This window comes from Seriola aureovittata, chromosome 23, assembly GCF_021018895.1.
Source record: "Seriola aureovittata isolate HTS-2021-v1 ecotype China chromosome 23, ASM2101889v1, whole genome shotgun sequence".
NCBI lineage: Eukaryota > Metazoa > Chordata > Actinopteri > Carangiformes > Carangidae > Seriola > Seriola aureovittata.
Window position 1 is genome coordinate 14,248,905 of NC_079386.1, and position 17,421 is coordinate 14,266,325.

The following is a 17,421-nucleotide window of genomic DNA, read 5'->3' on the forward strand; positions in this document are numbered from 1 at the left end:
GGTCTACTGAAAAAAACTGTTTTTTGGGGGTGTCAAGCTTTCCATACTCCTCATAGTTCACACTGGGAATGGTGGTGGATTTACCGCTCAGAATTAGCAATCATTTTTGAAACAATGGGTCCTTGAGATCAGACAGAGGGGGACAAAAACCAGGCGCCTCATTTTCAGCTGACAATCTTCAACTGAATTGTCACTGGCAGATTTTATCAGTTGAAGCTAGCAAGCTAATTAAGCAACCACCAGCAGCACCACAAGTTGGTTGAAAACCTTTCTGTGGCTGACTTTAAGTTTTCCAGCTGACACACACACACACATATATATATATATAAAAGAACATGTTATACATGTTAGTGTTAAAACACAGGCAAAAGGACATGCTATTGTGCAGGAGTGTTTTTACGTAACACATAATAGCACAAAATAATGTGGAACATTTATTCCCACATTTGCATTGCATAAAATGTACAATAATGTAGCATAGTTACATTCCCTGTTGATGTTTTACTGGCAGTTTTACTGTTAGGCTTACAAAATCCTAACTGGTAGGCCTGTTGGGACACGGCTAGAACGGGGGCCCCTCAGGGCCTGAACACTGCTTACTCAGAGCAGGTATATAAGCCACTGAGGAAAAACCACCCTCAACAGACCGCGAGGAAAACATTTAAGAGGTCACACATTTCCGACTGAGGAAATGGAGTTCAGGGCTTCGCTTCTGCTGACACTCCTGGGCTTCTTGTTTGTGAAGCCAGGGTTTGGACAAAGCAATGACATGGACATTAGAGACACTATTGAGAAGTTGATAAAGAATTTGCAGGACAAACTGAAAGATGTAGAAACTAGGCAGAATGACTTTGAAGCTCTGGAGGCCAGGCTCAATGCGACTGTAGACGAGCTGACGAGACAGAAAGCTGAAATGGAAAGTCTGAAGAAAGAGAATGAAGGTACGAGATGATGTGTGAATTATTACCACATACAGTAAAAAAAAATTTGAGTAATACATTTGTTTTGTTCTGGGGTTTTTTTTGCTTTTTTTGTCATTAATTGTTTTTTATAAACTTGTGCAGGCCTGCAAACGAGACTGAACGCCTCAGAGGGGGAGATTGATAAGCTCAAACAGAGTAGTGGTAAAGGTAAGACAGATTAATAGTATTTCCTCCCAATCATCTGTGATTATTTAAGTTTGTATGTTAAGAGAGTTCAATATTTTACACCAGAAAATGTTACGTGATCACACTGATATAAGTCTAAAACAAATTTCTCATGTGATATTAAATGATACAACTGTGAAGAATCCTAAAATCTGCTGTCTGTGAGTGTTCATTTCTAAATGTGAGGTATGGTTCAGTATCACTAGTCCGTGACTCACATCTTTTAATATTATCTATATATTATCTTTATAACATTTACAATTTTTTTCTGCCCACAGCTGCTCCTCAGATTGCATTCTCTGTCTCTTTGGCAAACTTTGGAGAGATTTACAGAGGACCCTGCACTGACAAGACTCTAGTTTTTAAAAGGATCTTATCGAACACCGGCAATGCTTACGATCAAAATACAGGTACTGTTCGATCTTACACTGTGAGTTTGTGTTTAGTAGTCTATGTTTAGAACATTGTTACTTTTTTTTTCATTTCTAAGGGTTTGTCAGAGAAAATTGTAAATATCATAGAACTATTTTCTATTTTCAAACACCTGCTTCTGGTATTTCAAACAAGATACTGATATCACATGACTCAGGTCTGTAGTGTTTCCTAGTGGTGATTGTAGTGCTATGGGGAAATTAAAGCTGCACTAATCAATATTTTACATTAAAAAATATTTAATTGTAATGTAAAATGGGTGACAAAAACTTTACAGAGCATTTTAGTCTATTTTACATCATTGTTTTGGTTTACCAACTCGCTACTTTGCTGTAACTGGTGAACATAGAGGAGCATTTAACAACCCAAAAGCCAGATATTTCCTTCCAGAGTTAGAAAAAAACCCCAAATATGTTAATTAATGATACTTCAAGTAGCATTTGATATAGTGTCATTGGTTGAATCAAACTTAAATTATTGAGGCCAATTAATCATGAATTATAGTAACACTGGATTTACAGTCAATAAAAGAAACACATCACCGCTTACATTTCAGTTGTAATACTTTATTTTTGAGTTCCCTGTTAGTTAACCCAGGTCCTGAAAAGCCATAATTCATTGGGTTCTCCCCGCAATGTTTTCCTCCAGTAGCTCTTCTCTCAGAAATATTTAAGAAGTAAATCATAAATCTATTTGTGATTTCAGTGATTCATCTTGCATCTGCTTGTCTTTGGTGTGTTACAGGCATCTTCACAGCACCAGTAAATGGTCTCTACTACTTTAGCTTCAGTTCCTATGGCTACAACACTCATATAGTGGGGGCCATATTAATGAAGAATGCTGTCCGTCAGATTTCAACCTATGATGACCCTTCAGTAGACGGCTCAGACAGTAGCAGTAACGCTGTTGTTCTGCAGCTGGCTGCTGGAGATACTGTGCACATGGAGCTGTGGGATAACGGCAGAGTGTTTGATAACCTGAATGGACACACAACCTTCAGTGGGTTTCTCCTCTTCCCAATGTAGATGATCAGACATATATTTGTATTTTGGTTCTATCCAAAACTAGAGTGGCTCGATACATGTTTTAAATGTTTAGGTAAATTTTTATTAGAAGTATGTATGTGTGAACCTTCAGAATAATTAATGCAAAACAATAAACTCAATACATTGTCTATTTTCCTCTCTCGGATGTCTCTGTCTGCACCTTCAGCAATGACAAATGTGTTCACCAGCCTTTCACTAAAACTATGGCAACTATGAACACAAGTGGGACAGCTCTCTCCTGTGGTCATATTTGGTTATTGCAGTAATGAGTACATACACTAATAACTACATAAAATACTAAATATAATATGTTTTATTAAGGAATTAATTATCACTCCATCCCTAACTAAAACTTATAAAATTTAATTACAGCACATTTAACAGTTTAGTTAAATTAATAGCACCAAAAATACACTACAATTCATAGATATCCTACATTTGGCATCCCTAAAATAAAAGATACATTTATCTCAATCAAGATATTGTGAGACATGATTATTGTACATACCTATCCGTCCCTCATCTACAATGGAAGAATGTTTGCAAAATTACAAAAATAATGCTGTAATTAACATGGATTAAGTAACATGAAATTCAGCATCATTAAACCTTAAAAACTATAAGTGACATACTGGATCTCTTCACATCACAATCGGAAATGTGATGGCAAACACAGCAGAGCTGCTCGTATGTCACTGTTTGGCCCAGGCATCTTGCCCATATTCTCCCATCTCTCTGTGGCGGGATCATAACGGTGGACCATTTTAGTGTCACTGTAGTCCTCCTGGCTGTATCCACCCAGCACATAAAACTTTCCCTCCAAAACTGCACTTCCTGCTCCAACATGTGGCACATTTAGACATGCTAAGGCAGTCCAGGAGTCAGCTGAAGGATTGTACACCTCGCAGGCTAGCTGGTCAACAATGGTGTTGTTATTATCTGTGGTGATTCCACCTGCTACATAAAGACGGTCACCCAGGGCCTCCATGCAGTGATGAGCCCGAGGTTTAGTCATGTCTGCCAGATAGGTGCTCCCGGTCTCTGGGTGGTAGAGAAACATGGATGCAAGACAACGGTAGTCGCTGTTCAGCCCTCCTGAGACAAAGATCTGTCCTTGTAAAATTTTTGCAACATGCCCGCCGAGAGGCAGATCTATGGGCCAGGTAAAGCTGAAAGAAAAGAGATTTTTTTTTATATATCTAAGTATATACATTGAGTTTATACGTATATTGCTCATTCTGTTTAGTCAACACAAGACATCCCTGACTTTAAGACATTTCTCTGTTGGGCCATGATTCTCTTACTTACACAGTTAGCATCAAGTATCCTTCAATTTAACCCATTCTCATTGGCAACATTAGATTTCTCAACAGAATCCAAAAGACACAATTTTGCGATTGCATTTGATATATATTTATTTTTTAAGTAGTTTTTGCTCCAAAATCATAGTGTCTGGTCAGACAACCATACAGATCTGGCCTAACCATAGCAAGTCAATATGGCACAAGCTACTGAGCTAGTAGATGGTGGCTGGTTCGCAAATTTTATATAGCACGCATTGCTTTGAAAAATTAATATCCCTTCCAACATACCTCCAAGAGTTTGCAGTGGGGCAGTATCGTTCCACACTATCAATATACTCAGGGTCACAGTGTCCACCGATGGCATATATCTTTCCATCTAGCACAACCACAGAGAAAGCGCATCTCTTTTCGTGCATTTCAGCCAGGCTCTCCCAGCTGTTTTGATGGAGGTCATACCTACAGATGTGGGGACAGAAACAGTGATACATATGTTGATACGTAAACTGTACTCCATTTTCTTGAATGACCCAAGTGTACCCTCTCTTACCTGTAAACAGAATTCAGGGTGTCACCAACTCCATAATACCTCTTCCCACCAAACACGTACAGTTGTCCTTTGAGCACCGCCACCTCATGACCGAACCTCGCGGGCTCTGGCATTTCTCCCAACTTTCTCCACTCCATGTTCTTTTTTATCCCTGTATGGTTCCTCAGGGAATTCCCAAACCAGAGTTCTTTGCTGATGCTGCGGCTACCCAGATCTTCAGAGATCCGGTCACCTCCAATCAGGACCAGACTCTCTTTTGGCAGGTAGATGCGGCACTGACTCTGTGGTGCTGTGTCATTGGAGCAGAAATCCTCAAAAACTGCTTCATAGAGCTCGACCAGGCTGTGATCCGACCACATATTCAGAGACTGAACCTCTTTGAATTCCTTGAATGTCATCAAGGGAAAGTGAATAGTTTTCATCAATTCCTTAGCAAGTTTAAGCCTTTTCTTGGGCTTAGCTTGAATCCATGCCACCACTGCTTTGAATACAACAAGTTCAGATGGAACACAGAGTGAGTGACTGTTCAAGTACCTGAGGAGGTTTTTGGCTGGCAGGTCCTTGAACTTTAAGGTGCATGCTACCTTTTGGAACTGTCGCAAGACAAAATCATCCGCAACTTCGAGAAGCTGCACCATCTCGTAAGCCTGAGCAAAAGATGCCACATCCAGGCAGGAGTGGGGATTAATTTCTTGTTGCATGAAGTTTAGGCACAAGGAGAGGGCAGGTTGGTACTGGAGTTGGAGAGTGGTACTAGTGATCTCAAAGACACACCTCCAGCTGAGGGGCAGAGTCCCGCTGTAGGAGCAGCCGATCAGAACCTCCAGCTCTGAGGCCAAGAGGAAGGGGAGAGTCACACAAGTCTGATGCGACTCCCTCATCCCCAACGTGAACATGCCACGGAAGTAGTCACTACTTGCGGCTAGGATTACTCTGTGGACTAGAGGGAGAATGGTGATGAGATACTAGCCTCTACCTCCCAAAACATAACAGGACATATATGAAACTTTATATAAATTCACTAATTGGTTGTCTACTCACCATGCAGCGAGTCTCCAATAGCTTCCAAAATAACATCACAGCCCACCTTGTCCATCCACAACTGTTTGATGGACTGAAGACTGATCATCATTTGTTCTGCAGCAGAGATCCTTTCTTTGTTCTTCTGACCTTCAGTTTTTGTGGACTCTTCCTCGGTGCAGAGATCCAGCACCCTGGGAACGCCAAGCTTTTGAGCTGCTGCCTTTATCTGTTCCACGGTGTCCTTGGTCAGACAAGATATAAGTCCAGAATAGGCAAACTCCACAACTGCCTCTAATCCAACATGATCTACCGCTGAACCCAGGGACAGTGACCACGTATTGGTTCCAACTCTTGTGCCATCATCTTTTCTTTCATCAACTCTATCATTTTCTATATTGTTTCTACTCAGGCCTTCCCAGATAAAGGAGCTGACAGCAGCCAGAACAGGGGAATGGACATGGAAACTCTTCCCATCTTCTGTGCTCAAAGTTAGGTCGGTGAGAAGGGAAGAGTCCCTAAACTCTTTCAGAGTGCAGAATATGTCCGTAGGGTAATCATCTTTGCAGTAAATCTTTACCACATCTTCATTACTATCCACATCTTCATACATTGAATATTCTGCATCTTCGTCATCTGTAGAGTCTTCCTCTTCCTCTTGAAGTTTTTCTTGACAGTCTTGAAACTCTTCTACGTGAGTTGTCAAAGATTCTGCAACTGTTTCTTCCTCATATGTAGGCTTCTCACTCTCGTCTTCCTCTTGTCGTCTTTCCTTCGAAGTCCACGCTCCTAATGTGCTATTTTCATTCCTCGTTGACTTTTCATCAAGATTGTCCAGTTCCCTGGGATCATTGCATTGTTCTTCAGTAGCTCTCTCTTCGTTCTTTCTCTCTGACTTGAAGCTTTCATCCTCAGATTCCATCCAGTCAGAATCTTCATCATCGGGCTCGACTGAATCTGAAAAAATGTCTTCTTCTTTTACTGTTCCATCTTCTTGTGCTACGCTCTCTCGGTTTTGCTGAGCATGTTCGTCCTCAATCCCCCTTTCGTTTATGTATTCTCTAAACTGCATTCTAGGGTCGTAATGTTCAATTTGCTCCTGCTCCGGTTGCTCGTCTTTCCCATCATCATCTTCCCCTACCTGCTCTTGTTCTGTCACTTCCCTGTCTTCATCCTCCTCCTCCTCCTCCTCCTCCTCCTTGTTCACCTTAATCTCTACCTCTTCCTCTGATTCTCCATCTTCCTCCCATTGCTCTGATTCTGTGTCCCCCCTCTCTCTCTCAACCATCTCCTCATTCTCCCTAACCTCCCCCTCAACCCCAATCGCAACAATTTCTCCTTGCATCACTTCCTTCCCTTCCTCATCTTCCACTTCCTCATTCTCATTGACCTCCCTATCAAACTCATTTTCTTTACCTTTCTTCCCTTCCTCTAGTTCCTCAACTTCCTTCACTTCCCTCTCCTCCTCCTCCACCTCCTCCTCCTCCTCCACCTCCACCTCCATGTTCACCTTAACCTCTCTCTCTACCTCATTTTCCCCCACTTCTTCCCCTTCCTCCAGTTTCTCCACTTCCTTCACTTCCTCCTCATTCACCTCCTTGTTGACCTTAACCTCTCTCTCTACCTCATTTTCTCCCACTTCCTCCCCTTCATCCAGTTCCTCTGCTTCCCTCACCCTCTTCTCCTCCACCTCCTCCCTCTTTAACATTTTCTCTTCCCCTTCCTCCATTTCCTCTGCCTCCGTCACCTCCCTCTCCGCCTCTGAATCCATTTCCTTGTTCTCCTTAACATTCCTCTCTCTTTCATTTTCTCCCTTTTCCTCCTCTTTCTCTGTGTTGTGTGCTTCCTTCGCCTTGTCCTTTTTTTCCCTGTTTATTTTCTTCTCCTGCCCTTCTTCTTCCTGTTCACTCCCTTCCTCCAGCTTTTCCTCTTTTTCTCCCTTCCAACCAGCTTCATTTTCCTCCTCCCTCTCCTCTTCACTCACTTCCTCACTGTCTGTGTCCTCCTCGTTTTCTTTCCCATCATCCTCCTCTTCTTCCTCCTCCTCCTCATTCACCTCCACTTTTCCCCAAAGATTCACCCTCTCCCTCCATTTCCTCCTCCTTTTTTCCTGCGTATCTTTCTTCCATTCATCCCACTCCTTCTGTAGGCAGGGATTAGCTACTGCCATACTGTCAAGTATAACTTTAATCTCTACTAATCCTTTCAATCCCCCCTTTCCTAAACACTCAACACATTAACACCTCTTGATTGCCAAAAGATTGTAGGTCACTTACTTTTTGCACATCTCGTGCAAGAATGCACAGAGAAAATCATGTATGTCCAATGTCAGTCCACTGTTTGGATGTTGCTGTTATTGTTGCAAGCAGCTCTACCTCTTGTCCCGTCTGCAGACACCAGCTGTGTTGTCTGTTTGTTACTGTCCTGCCTCTCTCTCTCTCTCCTGTATATGAAGGTTCAACAGTGGCACAAGTGCTCACGATTCCTGATATAACCAAACATGCTGCTAAATAGTGTAATATGTCACGAGGTAATTGAAATTCTAAACTGTTTGGGGTGTCAACCTGAGACCTGACAAAGATTTTTTTGGGGGTTTATGCACTAAATGTTTGGTTATATTTCTACTATATTAATGTTAAATTGTTTTGTTCCTTTTCATGTTTCCTCAATTTGTTATTATTACCTTTTATTGGTTATTATATCATGTGTGTTTAGAGGTCATGCATTTTATTTTCATGTTCTTGAATAATTCAACATTGCACTCCAGTACTGTACTGATCATGTTCTACTGTTCTTGAATTTATACTGTAAATATTTGGCCCCAGCAAGAAATAAATAAGAGAATAATCTAGACCTGGAGGCAGCTGGTTCTCTGCCTGCATGAATCTGTGCACCAAGACATCTTGGGGGCCTTGGCAAGCATCTTTATTCAGGGCCATATGACTCAGGGATCAGGATTAAATGCCTAGAGGGTCATCAGTGGAATCACATTGCTCCTCCACGGCCAAACACAGTGGTATCTGGGTCAAGTATCGAGAGGCACGAGGGTAGATAAGAGGCCAAGGGGACAACAAAACACAACAAAACACAATTTATATGTATCGGCTTTTGTGCCGACAGAGAAAACAAACAGCTGGGTCACACTGTAACCTTGAGTTGAAAAATAGCTTCACAGGTCACAAGCAGCTGACAATGGACTCTCACAAATATGCTCTCTCCTTGTGTTACCACATTGTTAGAAATGGCAACTGCTTTGGGATGCTTTTGTTACCTTAAGTTTTATTAGTGTAATTTGATTTAGTAAGATAGACGGACTTTAGGACGGTCTTTAAACAAACTTTGTGATGAGTTTCTGAATATGTCTTAGCCAGAAACAGTGATGTATTTTGTCTGATCCTAACAGCAAGTCACTGTAGCATCTCAAATTAACAGCTATCAGAAATTACAGTGTTAGTTATAACAGTGTTAGTTATAAGTCAATTTGTCCTTTTTGTAGCTTGATGTTGTCTTATATTTGTGAAACTAAATTTAAATTCTTCCAGGTTTAATCTCAGAAGTCAAGCTCCTCTGAACTAGCTTGTGCTCACGGACACTTAAACTAGCCTGATAATTATATGGAAATGGTATTTCATTGTTGTTTATTGTTCATGGTAGCTGATTTCTTGTTGGGAAAAGGAGGTTAGTTTTGTTTTTGTTTTGTTTTTTGTTTTTTTGCTCAGTAGATCAGTAGAAAGCGATGTATCCGTCCCGCTGACATCATGTCTGTTGATATGGAAGCTGCAATAGCACTGGCTAGGAGCAGTTTACTTTTTTTTATATTGATCGAATAAATATGTTGATTCAAGATTTGTTATTTCTGTAAGATGACTTACAACAACTTGTACAGCTGTGTCAATCTCATCCATCCTTCTCACCAGCCTTCTGTTGCTAGGTATCTAGCTAGCTGTCCACATTAGGGGCTGCAGGTCAGAGGACTGGAACCAGAGAAGCACTTGAGCAGGGCTGTCACTTACTCTTGTGCAAAACAAACCCAGTAACCCTGATTAAAGGTCTTTTCTCTTTAACGTCGACGCAATCTTAAGATGACTGGCGCAACAGCACACAGACTGAATTCTTACTGAAATTCTATCTACTGAAATGCTTTGAAGTTGAAGCACTCTGAGTGGGTGTGCTGGAAATGAAACTGGTGGGCAACATCTCGCTTTAAAACACACTCCTACCTGAGGACACAATAACTCTGGTCTTTCACAGCCACTCACGTGTGAGGGATCACACACACATACACACACACACACACACACACACACACAAGCATATCTACTCACGCATATCTACTGTACATACACACAGGGAGGTTTAAACAAGCAGACAAGTGAGTCAGGCTATTAATGAAACCTACGCAAGAAGGGAAGTTGAATGCATTTAAATAAACTGAAAACTTCAGCTAAATATTTTGCATTTTGAAAACATTCATGAGGTAAAGCATTTCTCTCCAGACTGAATATGTGTGTTGTGTGTAAGCATTCAAATGTGTGCAAGCTTCTTTCAACCCAAAGAAGGCTGTCGTGGAGCATGTTTTTAGGATAAAATAAATTATATTATACCAACAACTTTTCTATAAATGCCACAGTGTAGTAGAGCAGATTTTCATTACCAAGTTAAACATCATGTAACACAGCAGATGTGCAGATGTGCAGATGTTGCTCTATTCACATCATCACCTAAAGCGAGTGTTTGGCTCTGGGCAGCAGCTTACAGTCTACTTATGAAAAGTCTGTTTCCTCTGCAGTCCTGATTGTTACCATGACGACACACGCAGCGAGAGGAGGAGTGAAGAGTGCTAACCTCGTTATGGGACCCTCCCCCTCAGGCCCTTTCCTCAAGTTCAGCAAACACTGCTGGGAAATGAGGCTAAAACTCTTCTTCTTCTTCTTAACATCAGCAGAAGTAGAAGAAGTGCAAGAACAGGTATTGCCTCCACTTATCAAAGCATTCACTCCTATTCTGTAAAGCTGTGTGAAAGGAAAACATACACTCACTAATGAACATTTGTTTTGTTTCGTTTTTTTTAACCCTTACAAAAACTGACGTATAAAACTGACAAAATCTGACAAAACCACAACTTGTTGTCTTACACTGCTGGTATATACAAAAAAGAAGCTTTTTTTTGTCAAAATACAATCTAGTTTTATTGAACTTCTATGGCTCAATGAAATAGAGGTCAACATACACATGGAAATATAATTTAACATGTAAAACAGGCAATACAATGGCTGGGAGAGGAAAAAGGTCTTTAACATTAATCAAATTAGCTCATACAGTACAATTTGATCTTAATTGAGAAACAAACATTTCTCTACAGGGATGCAAGCAACTTCAGTGTGGTGTTAAAAAAAATTATAATCATGGCTTTGAAAGCATTCGAAAACAAGGTAACGTCAAACGTACAGTACAGAGAAGCCACGGCAAAATGGCTTTTTCCAGTTATTTCAGCTTGAAATTAGCAGCATGACCGATTGTCAAGCTCACTTTTCGTCTTAAATAATAATTCATAAACATAGACATGACATGGATGTTATTAAACACGATAGTAATGTTTCAAATGCAAGACTGTGAAATACTTTAAAGTGTTTAAATTGCTTTAACATAATTAAGTTTCACTAAAGCTCGTTTTATTTTGAGGTCAGCTTATTTTACTAAAAACATACAAGTGTAGCCAGGAGAAGAAGAAGAATAAGAAGATGGAGAAGACGGAGAAAAGAAGAAGCAGAAGAAGAAGAAGAAGTAGGATCCACCTGTTTCTAAATCAGTCTGCAACAAGTAAAACACTACATGTAATCCCTCCATTAAAATAACAGATGTACTGCAGATCATACATGGTGGGAGCTATATCAGATCTCTCCTGCTATTGCTTTTTAAATTGGGTCATGCTCTATTTTAGAACCATAAGTCCCTGCATTCATAAAGTATATTCATCAGAGAGAAAAGGGGCCAAGAAGGTGACGACAATGCCAAGGACATAGTAGACGTTCTTTGACAGCAGTTGGGATGCCGCGGTAGGAGCAGAGGTATTGCATAGTTCAGCAGCATCGTCTTTTACATGTTTTCCTTTTTTGAATGTACCTGCGCAGCCCTGAAACACACCCCCCCCCCGACATATCGCCCCTGTGGCTCGTTAGAATAAGGAGCGAGAGGAGAGGTCTATTTTTACAAATGAGGGGGTGAGGAAGTGAGACGGAAGGTGAGATTGTATGAGGCAGAAGCAAGCGCAGAGTTTATGTTGTTTTCATCAGTGACCAGACTCCGGATGTAAATGCACAGACAGTGGTTTTAACAGGTGCAGCATGAAAAATTGTAATATTTGAACCTGTGTCTTTGTGGTTTTAATGGAGCCCAAAGGCCAACAATGTCCCCCCAAAAACAAGATGTTTAAAATCCTTCCAAAAATGTATTTTTAATATTTTCTGGAAGGGAAAAAAAACCATCAGAATTAAAGATTTCTAAAATATTAGTTTGTTTAAAAGACCCAATACATATTTCTTTCCAGTTTGTGCTATCCACTACATTTCAGGAGTTGGTGGAACTTTGTGTAGTTGTTGGAATGAACCTATTGATGTACAGAAATGTCGGGTCAAGCGCTGGCCCACGGTAGGAGGAAAGACACGATAACAATGACGAGGGAGAGGGAGAGGGGCAGCGAGAGGAGGAGGATAAGAGGAAAAGAGAGGGACGACGGCCACAGAGACATCAGCTTGGAGCCTCGGGGCAGCTCGACTGGACTCGTCTGCCTCTCCGTGGTTGGCCGGCAGATGATCAGCGGCCTGACCTGTGATATGCTCTCCTGGAAGACAGGAAGGAGGAGAAATGTAGGTCTTTGAATACACATATTCTTCATTTTCTCTCATGCAAATAATAATAAAATCCCCTGTCTTATGTACAGTCTTGTATTTGGTTCACTTAGGTTTATATTAGGGTCCACCGATTCATATTTCAATCCATAAACTGAGCCTTTAAAGGTGCTGTGTGGAGTTTTCTTGTGAACAAACAAAAGTTAAGTTTACATTTAGTGTTTCCTCACCAGAATGCCTTGTGTGCAGCCTTGAGGTTTAACAAACATGTTAAATGAATTTCCTTCCCCTTGAAACATTTGCATTCGTTGGCGCATTGCTACATGTCTTGGCACATCACTGCCACCCACTGTTGATCCGAGTGAAGAAGCAGCAGCACCGTGTATTACATCACTAACAGGATAAAAATAAAAAGGTGACCCACTCATAAAAACACTGCTCTATAGCACTCCCAGTGGTAAAAAAAAAGACTCTCCTGTTTTTATTGGTTCCAATTATCCAACATGAGACCTTTATTGCATGTTATCCCACTTGTTCTCTGCCCTTACATTTCCTGTCCGATTCTGATGCAATTATGCCCATAAGCATATATTTTGAAAAAATTTTATTGGTAAAGACATGGTTAGCAAACTCAGAATTTATAGCAATATAGGAACTAAACACAAGAGAGTATTAAAACCCTGTATATCAACACATGCACCACTTAAATACAAATTACACTTCATTGAAAGCAGTAATACCCAACCGTTTCTCCCTACTGTATGCCTTTTTTCTTCTTCTTGTTAAGACAGATTTCGCTTTCCCTCCAACACCCGTATCAACACAATCATTTCAATTAACCAAATAAATAATATCTGTGGATTTAAACTAGCAACAATGAGCTTTTTCTCAAGCCTGTGTGTTTTGTTGAAATGGCGGTACAGCACAACTAATCCGACTTCACATTACTGTGTTGTGTTTTCTTTTTTTTTTTACCTCCAGTATGGTTCTGCTGTGTGCTCTGTCAGGACTGAGCCTGAGGTTCCAGCGATGGGATCTGTGACTCCTCCCACCATCGTCTTCACTCTCTGTGGTGTCTTGCCGCGCTACCCGTGGACGCTTGCGTCTCCGCGAGCTGATTCGCTGGAGAGATCCCGGCTCCTGGAGTCTGAACCAATCAGGTAAACGGCACAAGGTTAGACACTTACAAAGGGAAGAAGTACAAGCAAAGGTAGACTGTGTGTGAATGTGAGTGTGAGTGCACATCAAACCTGCAATCTGTATCCTCTATATCAGCATCTGCATCACTCTCCCCCTGAGGGTCAGATAATACACACTCCTCCTGCAGAGGAATAAAACGTATAAAAGACACAATATGTAATTAAAAACAAAAATGTGTATGCATAAAGACAAATATACAGATAATATGCTTGAAGCTGTTACATTAAGACAAACATTTTCCATTTGAGAAAAAGCTGAAAGCCCTTTTCAACACAGCCTCCGCATCCACTCTAGAAGGGATTTTATTTTGCAGTTGTTGGATGAAACACCTAACAGCCCCGGTGAATCATCAGCGACCGCCACTATTTGTAAACCGAAAACAACACTTGACGATGGCATTTTGTCTGTGGGACTGTTCTTCATGCGTCACTTTTTATTACCACCATCATTATTATTATCATGCATGAATCAGCTAACACATCTACACATGACTAATGAGCTCAAAAGGCTTTTAATCTGGTGGTTGTTCCTCATCTCCTGATTTTACTTGATGGCTAACATGCAAATATAAAGACTGGCAGCTAATTGATATGTACTGCGTAGATACTTAACCTGGTTCCAAAGCTGCTCTCTAATTCACTATTCTCCACATAAAATTGTCTGGACACATTTACTGATATTGATTTAAATCAAAAATGTATTTCGTTTTGTTAAATATCCATGACTGCTTGCGTTTCGATTGCATTTGAGAAGTTTGGCTTAAATGAAGAAGGTAAAAGAAAAAGAAAACACATGTTTACACTCCTCAAAATATGGTATTATTAATAATCAGGTATAATTTTGTTAGTGGTTGTTTTTAAATTTAAGCTACTGAAAATCCACATTACAAATATAGTGTAATAATATCCCTATCGGTTTTGGGCTTCTGTACATGTATTAGTAGCAACCTAGAAACAGCCTTATAAGACTGCCAGCTACCTGCCAAAGTAAAGACCGCACACATATGAAAACAAGGTGTTGCATTTGCAGACACATGCAGACGAGACTCTTCAGTGTCTGAAGTAGTTATACTGTGTGCACACATGGGCTCACACTCACACTTTACCTCTGTGCCGTATCCCTCAGAGTACCTGGTTAACATTACTCTGTTTTTTCCACAGTGTTCACACAGCAGTGTGTCCTGAGAACAAGAGAGAACGAGAAGAGAGCGGAGACTGACTGACTGATTGACTTCAACAGATACGAACTGACACCTGTGAAACAGTTCCTTTAAAATATACAGTAAAAGATGAAAAAAAAACAAAGAGGGAGAGAGAGAGAGAGCAACAGAGAGAGAGAGAGGGGTCGGCAGGAAGTTAAAGCCATGTATTTAGAGCACAATTACAGATGAAGTAACACTTTGTGATCTGAGCAGGTTGAGCGATGGCCGCAGACACTTAAGTGGGAAGACTGAGCACTCACCGGCGTAGGCGTGTGTGCTTCTGAATAAAGTGTACAGGGACCGGCCTCGCACAGACACACTTCATCTACCTCTCCACAGCTCGCCCCCATCTGAGACAGAAGAGACAAAGACAGACAGGATAAACAACTGTGATCTGTAAGTTGACTTACTGTATTTGAGGCTTGTTGTTCCTTTTATCGTGACGCTTTGACGGACACGAGTTTATACAACGCGTGACAGTTACCATGTAGAATGGACTTGAAGATAAGCAGTTGTTAAATATCGCCAGCTTAAGTTTTAATATCCTGAATCCCTGTCAGTGGCTCAGTGATGAGATTTCTGGATTTCAACCTTTCCCACCTACTCGCATTTTAAACTGCTCAAAAGTGGAGGACGGCTGACTGGCAGCGTCAGATATTTGAGTTATGAGTCCTGATGAATCCATGTGATTCAGACAAAGAAGAAAATAACATCAGAGCTATATTTACAGTATGTGTTCCATTACCTTATTATTGATTACTCAGTTGGATATACAGTATAGTTTCATCACTGCTGTAGACTATTCATTGTTACATTGTCAATTGGCAATGTAGCGATGTGATACTAAGTGCGCTTTAATGTCTCATTCTGATTCGTGAGCTCTATACTGTGACGCTAACAGGTAGGCCTATAAATAAACAGCCTCACCTCACAGTCATTGTCAGACGTCTCTCCGGAGGAAAAGAGGCCGTGTGAGTCAGATTCCCTCCGCAGCATGACCTCTGACCTGGCTCACACACTCACATAGACCTGTTGGCACACATGCACAGCACACAATCTGGTTAAATAACTTAGAAATAAATAAAGGGTTCTTCTGTCTTAACAGTGTGGTGCTCTCTGAAATTTTCAGTTTATTGATTTTCATTTATTGTATCATGGTGATTTGACGACATCCTTCTGTCCAAATTAATGACGCCAAGCAAGTTGTAATTTAAAAAAACTTTAAAAAATATGGAATTGTTTTAGGGGAGTTTTGCAGTTTTGCCAGATGTAAATCATAATAGTTAACTCCATTAAACATCAATGTGATTATTTTACATGTGATTTTGCCTACATCTGCCTTATCATGATATATGTCGATATCAGAAAAATATGCAATACAACTTTTCTAATATGGCACCCTTTATAAATAAAGGGCTTTAGATAAGCTAAAGACATTATTAAAGAGCAATAATAAGGAATAAGGAAGCAATTCATTACAACTTATAAACCCTTTAGAGAAGATGTCCTATTGAAAAGTGGTTACAAATAGTATTGGGATATAGATTTTTTTCCATATTGCCGAGCCCTGTTGACTGTAAGTACATACTCTTAAGTGTAATTAAATATATAATAAAATCATTTAAAAAATATAGTCTTTGTTTTGTTGCTATGAACAGTATGTTCCATAACTGTCAGCTAGTCAGTGAAGCCACCACTGATTTAAACGCTGAATATAGATTTTGATGATAAATATACAAGTACAAAATTGTTTAAATAGTCTATGGACTTTCAGGATGCCTGTTTTATTCAAGTTTAAAGTAACTGAGTCATAGCCTATTTTAGAGTCTTTATGTTCCATTGATAATATATAGGCTTAATATTCCTACAATTTCCATAGTAATGCATTTTTTTTCTAAAGTGTGGAGGATTAAAATAATAGCTGGACCAATAATAAAGTATATTTTTTTCCTTACAGTGAATCAGTGAGGAAACGAGTGTTGCCAAAAGAAAAAAAAAGTGTACACATGGAGCTGTGTAAAGCTGAGGGGTCTGCTACCAGAGATTTGTCATTACAGCACCTCACTGTAACATCTGTTCAGCAGTGTCCGCACTCCCATTACGTAATAGCCTACGACAGTGAATGTTGGTGCCGGACAACTTTTCACATAAAGATGAGAGGGGAAAAGATGCTGTCAACATTAAGAGATTGTGATGTTGAAACATAAAATGATTTTTCATACAGACAATTATGGGAAAACGTAAATAATTCTGTAATTATGATAATAAAGAAATAACAGAGTGACCGATCTTACCTCAAACGCATCCTGTCCGGGAACATGGAATAAACCCATAAAAAGATGAATGGAGTTTTGTATTTAGAGAATGAGCAGGAGAACGCGGCGATGCTTCTCATTGTGGCGCGGGGAAGCCATGAGCTCGCGCTGCTGGTGGATGTTTGACATTGTGGCGAATCCTCTGTGTGATGTCAGCCCCAGCGATGACAGGCAGCTACAGCCCGGGAAGCGCGCGCTCACCGGGAAACCGAATGTTCCCAAAACAACGCGGGAGCGCGACAAGCGGCAGGAGGGACTTCCGTTCAAGACCTTCTAAATAAAAGCAATAGAGAGGAACATGAAGGGCTTGTAGGCCTATATGCGCACACATATACAACCCCTGTAATGTTTCTCTCAAAT

General features: G+C 40.5%; 2 protein-coding genes across 2 annotated transcripts; both read right to left on the reverse strand.

The window, feature by feature from the left end:
• Positions 1-2,130: 2,130 nt before the first annotated feature.
• Positions 2,131-7,999, reverse strand: LOC130164988 (uncharacterized). Its single transcript, XM_056370012.1, has 4 exons — positions 5,519-7,999; positions 4,478-5,417; positions 4,219-4,386; positions 2,131-3,795 (listed from the first exon to the last, which is right to left on the reverse strand). Exons 1-4 carry the CDS (start codon positions 7,665-7,667, stop codon positions 3,273-3,275), a joined length of 3,780 nt encoding a protein of 1,259 aa, XP_056225987.1. The 5' UTR covers positions 7,668-7,999; the 3' UTR covers positions 2,131-3,272.
• Positions 8,000-10,673: 2,674 nt separating this feature from the next.
• si:ch211-63p21.1 (uncharacterized) lies at positions 10,674-17,277 on the reverse strand. Its single transcript, XM_056368387.1, has 7 exons — positions 17,041-17,277; positions 15,674-15,775; positions 15,007-15,096; positions 14,651-14,725; positions 13,596-13,666; positions 13,321-13,492; positions 10,674-12,338 (listed from the first exon to the last, which is right to left on the reverse strand). Exons 2-7 carry the CDS (start codon positions 15,740-15,742, stop codon positions 12,129-12,131), a joined length of 687 nt encoding a protein of 228 aa, XP_056224362.1. The 5' UTR covers positions 15,743-15,775; positions 17,041-17,277; the 3' UTR covers positions 10,674-12,128.
• Positions 17,278-17,421: the final 144 nt, after the last annotated feature.

Excerpts from the sequence above, each read along its gene's own strand:
- LOC130164988 (XM_056370012.1), bottom strand. The coding sequence starts at position 7,667 with ATGGCAGTAGCTAATCCCTGCCTACAGAAGGAGTGGGATGAATGGAAG. Across the intron at positions 5,418-5,518 it reads TATTGGAGACTCGCTGCATG|TCCACAGAGTAATCCTAGCC; the intron begins GTGAGTAGACAA and ends TTCTCCCTCTAG. Across the intron at positions 4,387-4,477 it reads ACCCTGAATTCTGTTTACAG|GTATGACCTCCATCAAAACA; the intron begins GTAAGAGAGGGT and ends CCACATCTGTAG.
- si:ch211-63p21.1 (XM_056368387.1), bottom strand. The coding sequence starts at position 15,742 with ATGCTGCGGAGGGAATCTGACTCACACGGCCTCTTTTCCTCCGGAGAG. Across the intron at positions 14,726-15,006 it reads AAGCACACACGCCTACGCCG|GACACACTGCTGTGTGAACA; the intron begins GTGAGTGCTCAG and ends TCTTGTTCTCAG. Across the intron at positions 13,493-13,595 it reads ATAGAGGATACAGATTGCAG|ACTCCAGGAGCCGGGATCTC; the intron begins GTTTGATGTGCA and ends TGATTGGTTCAG.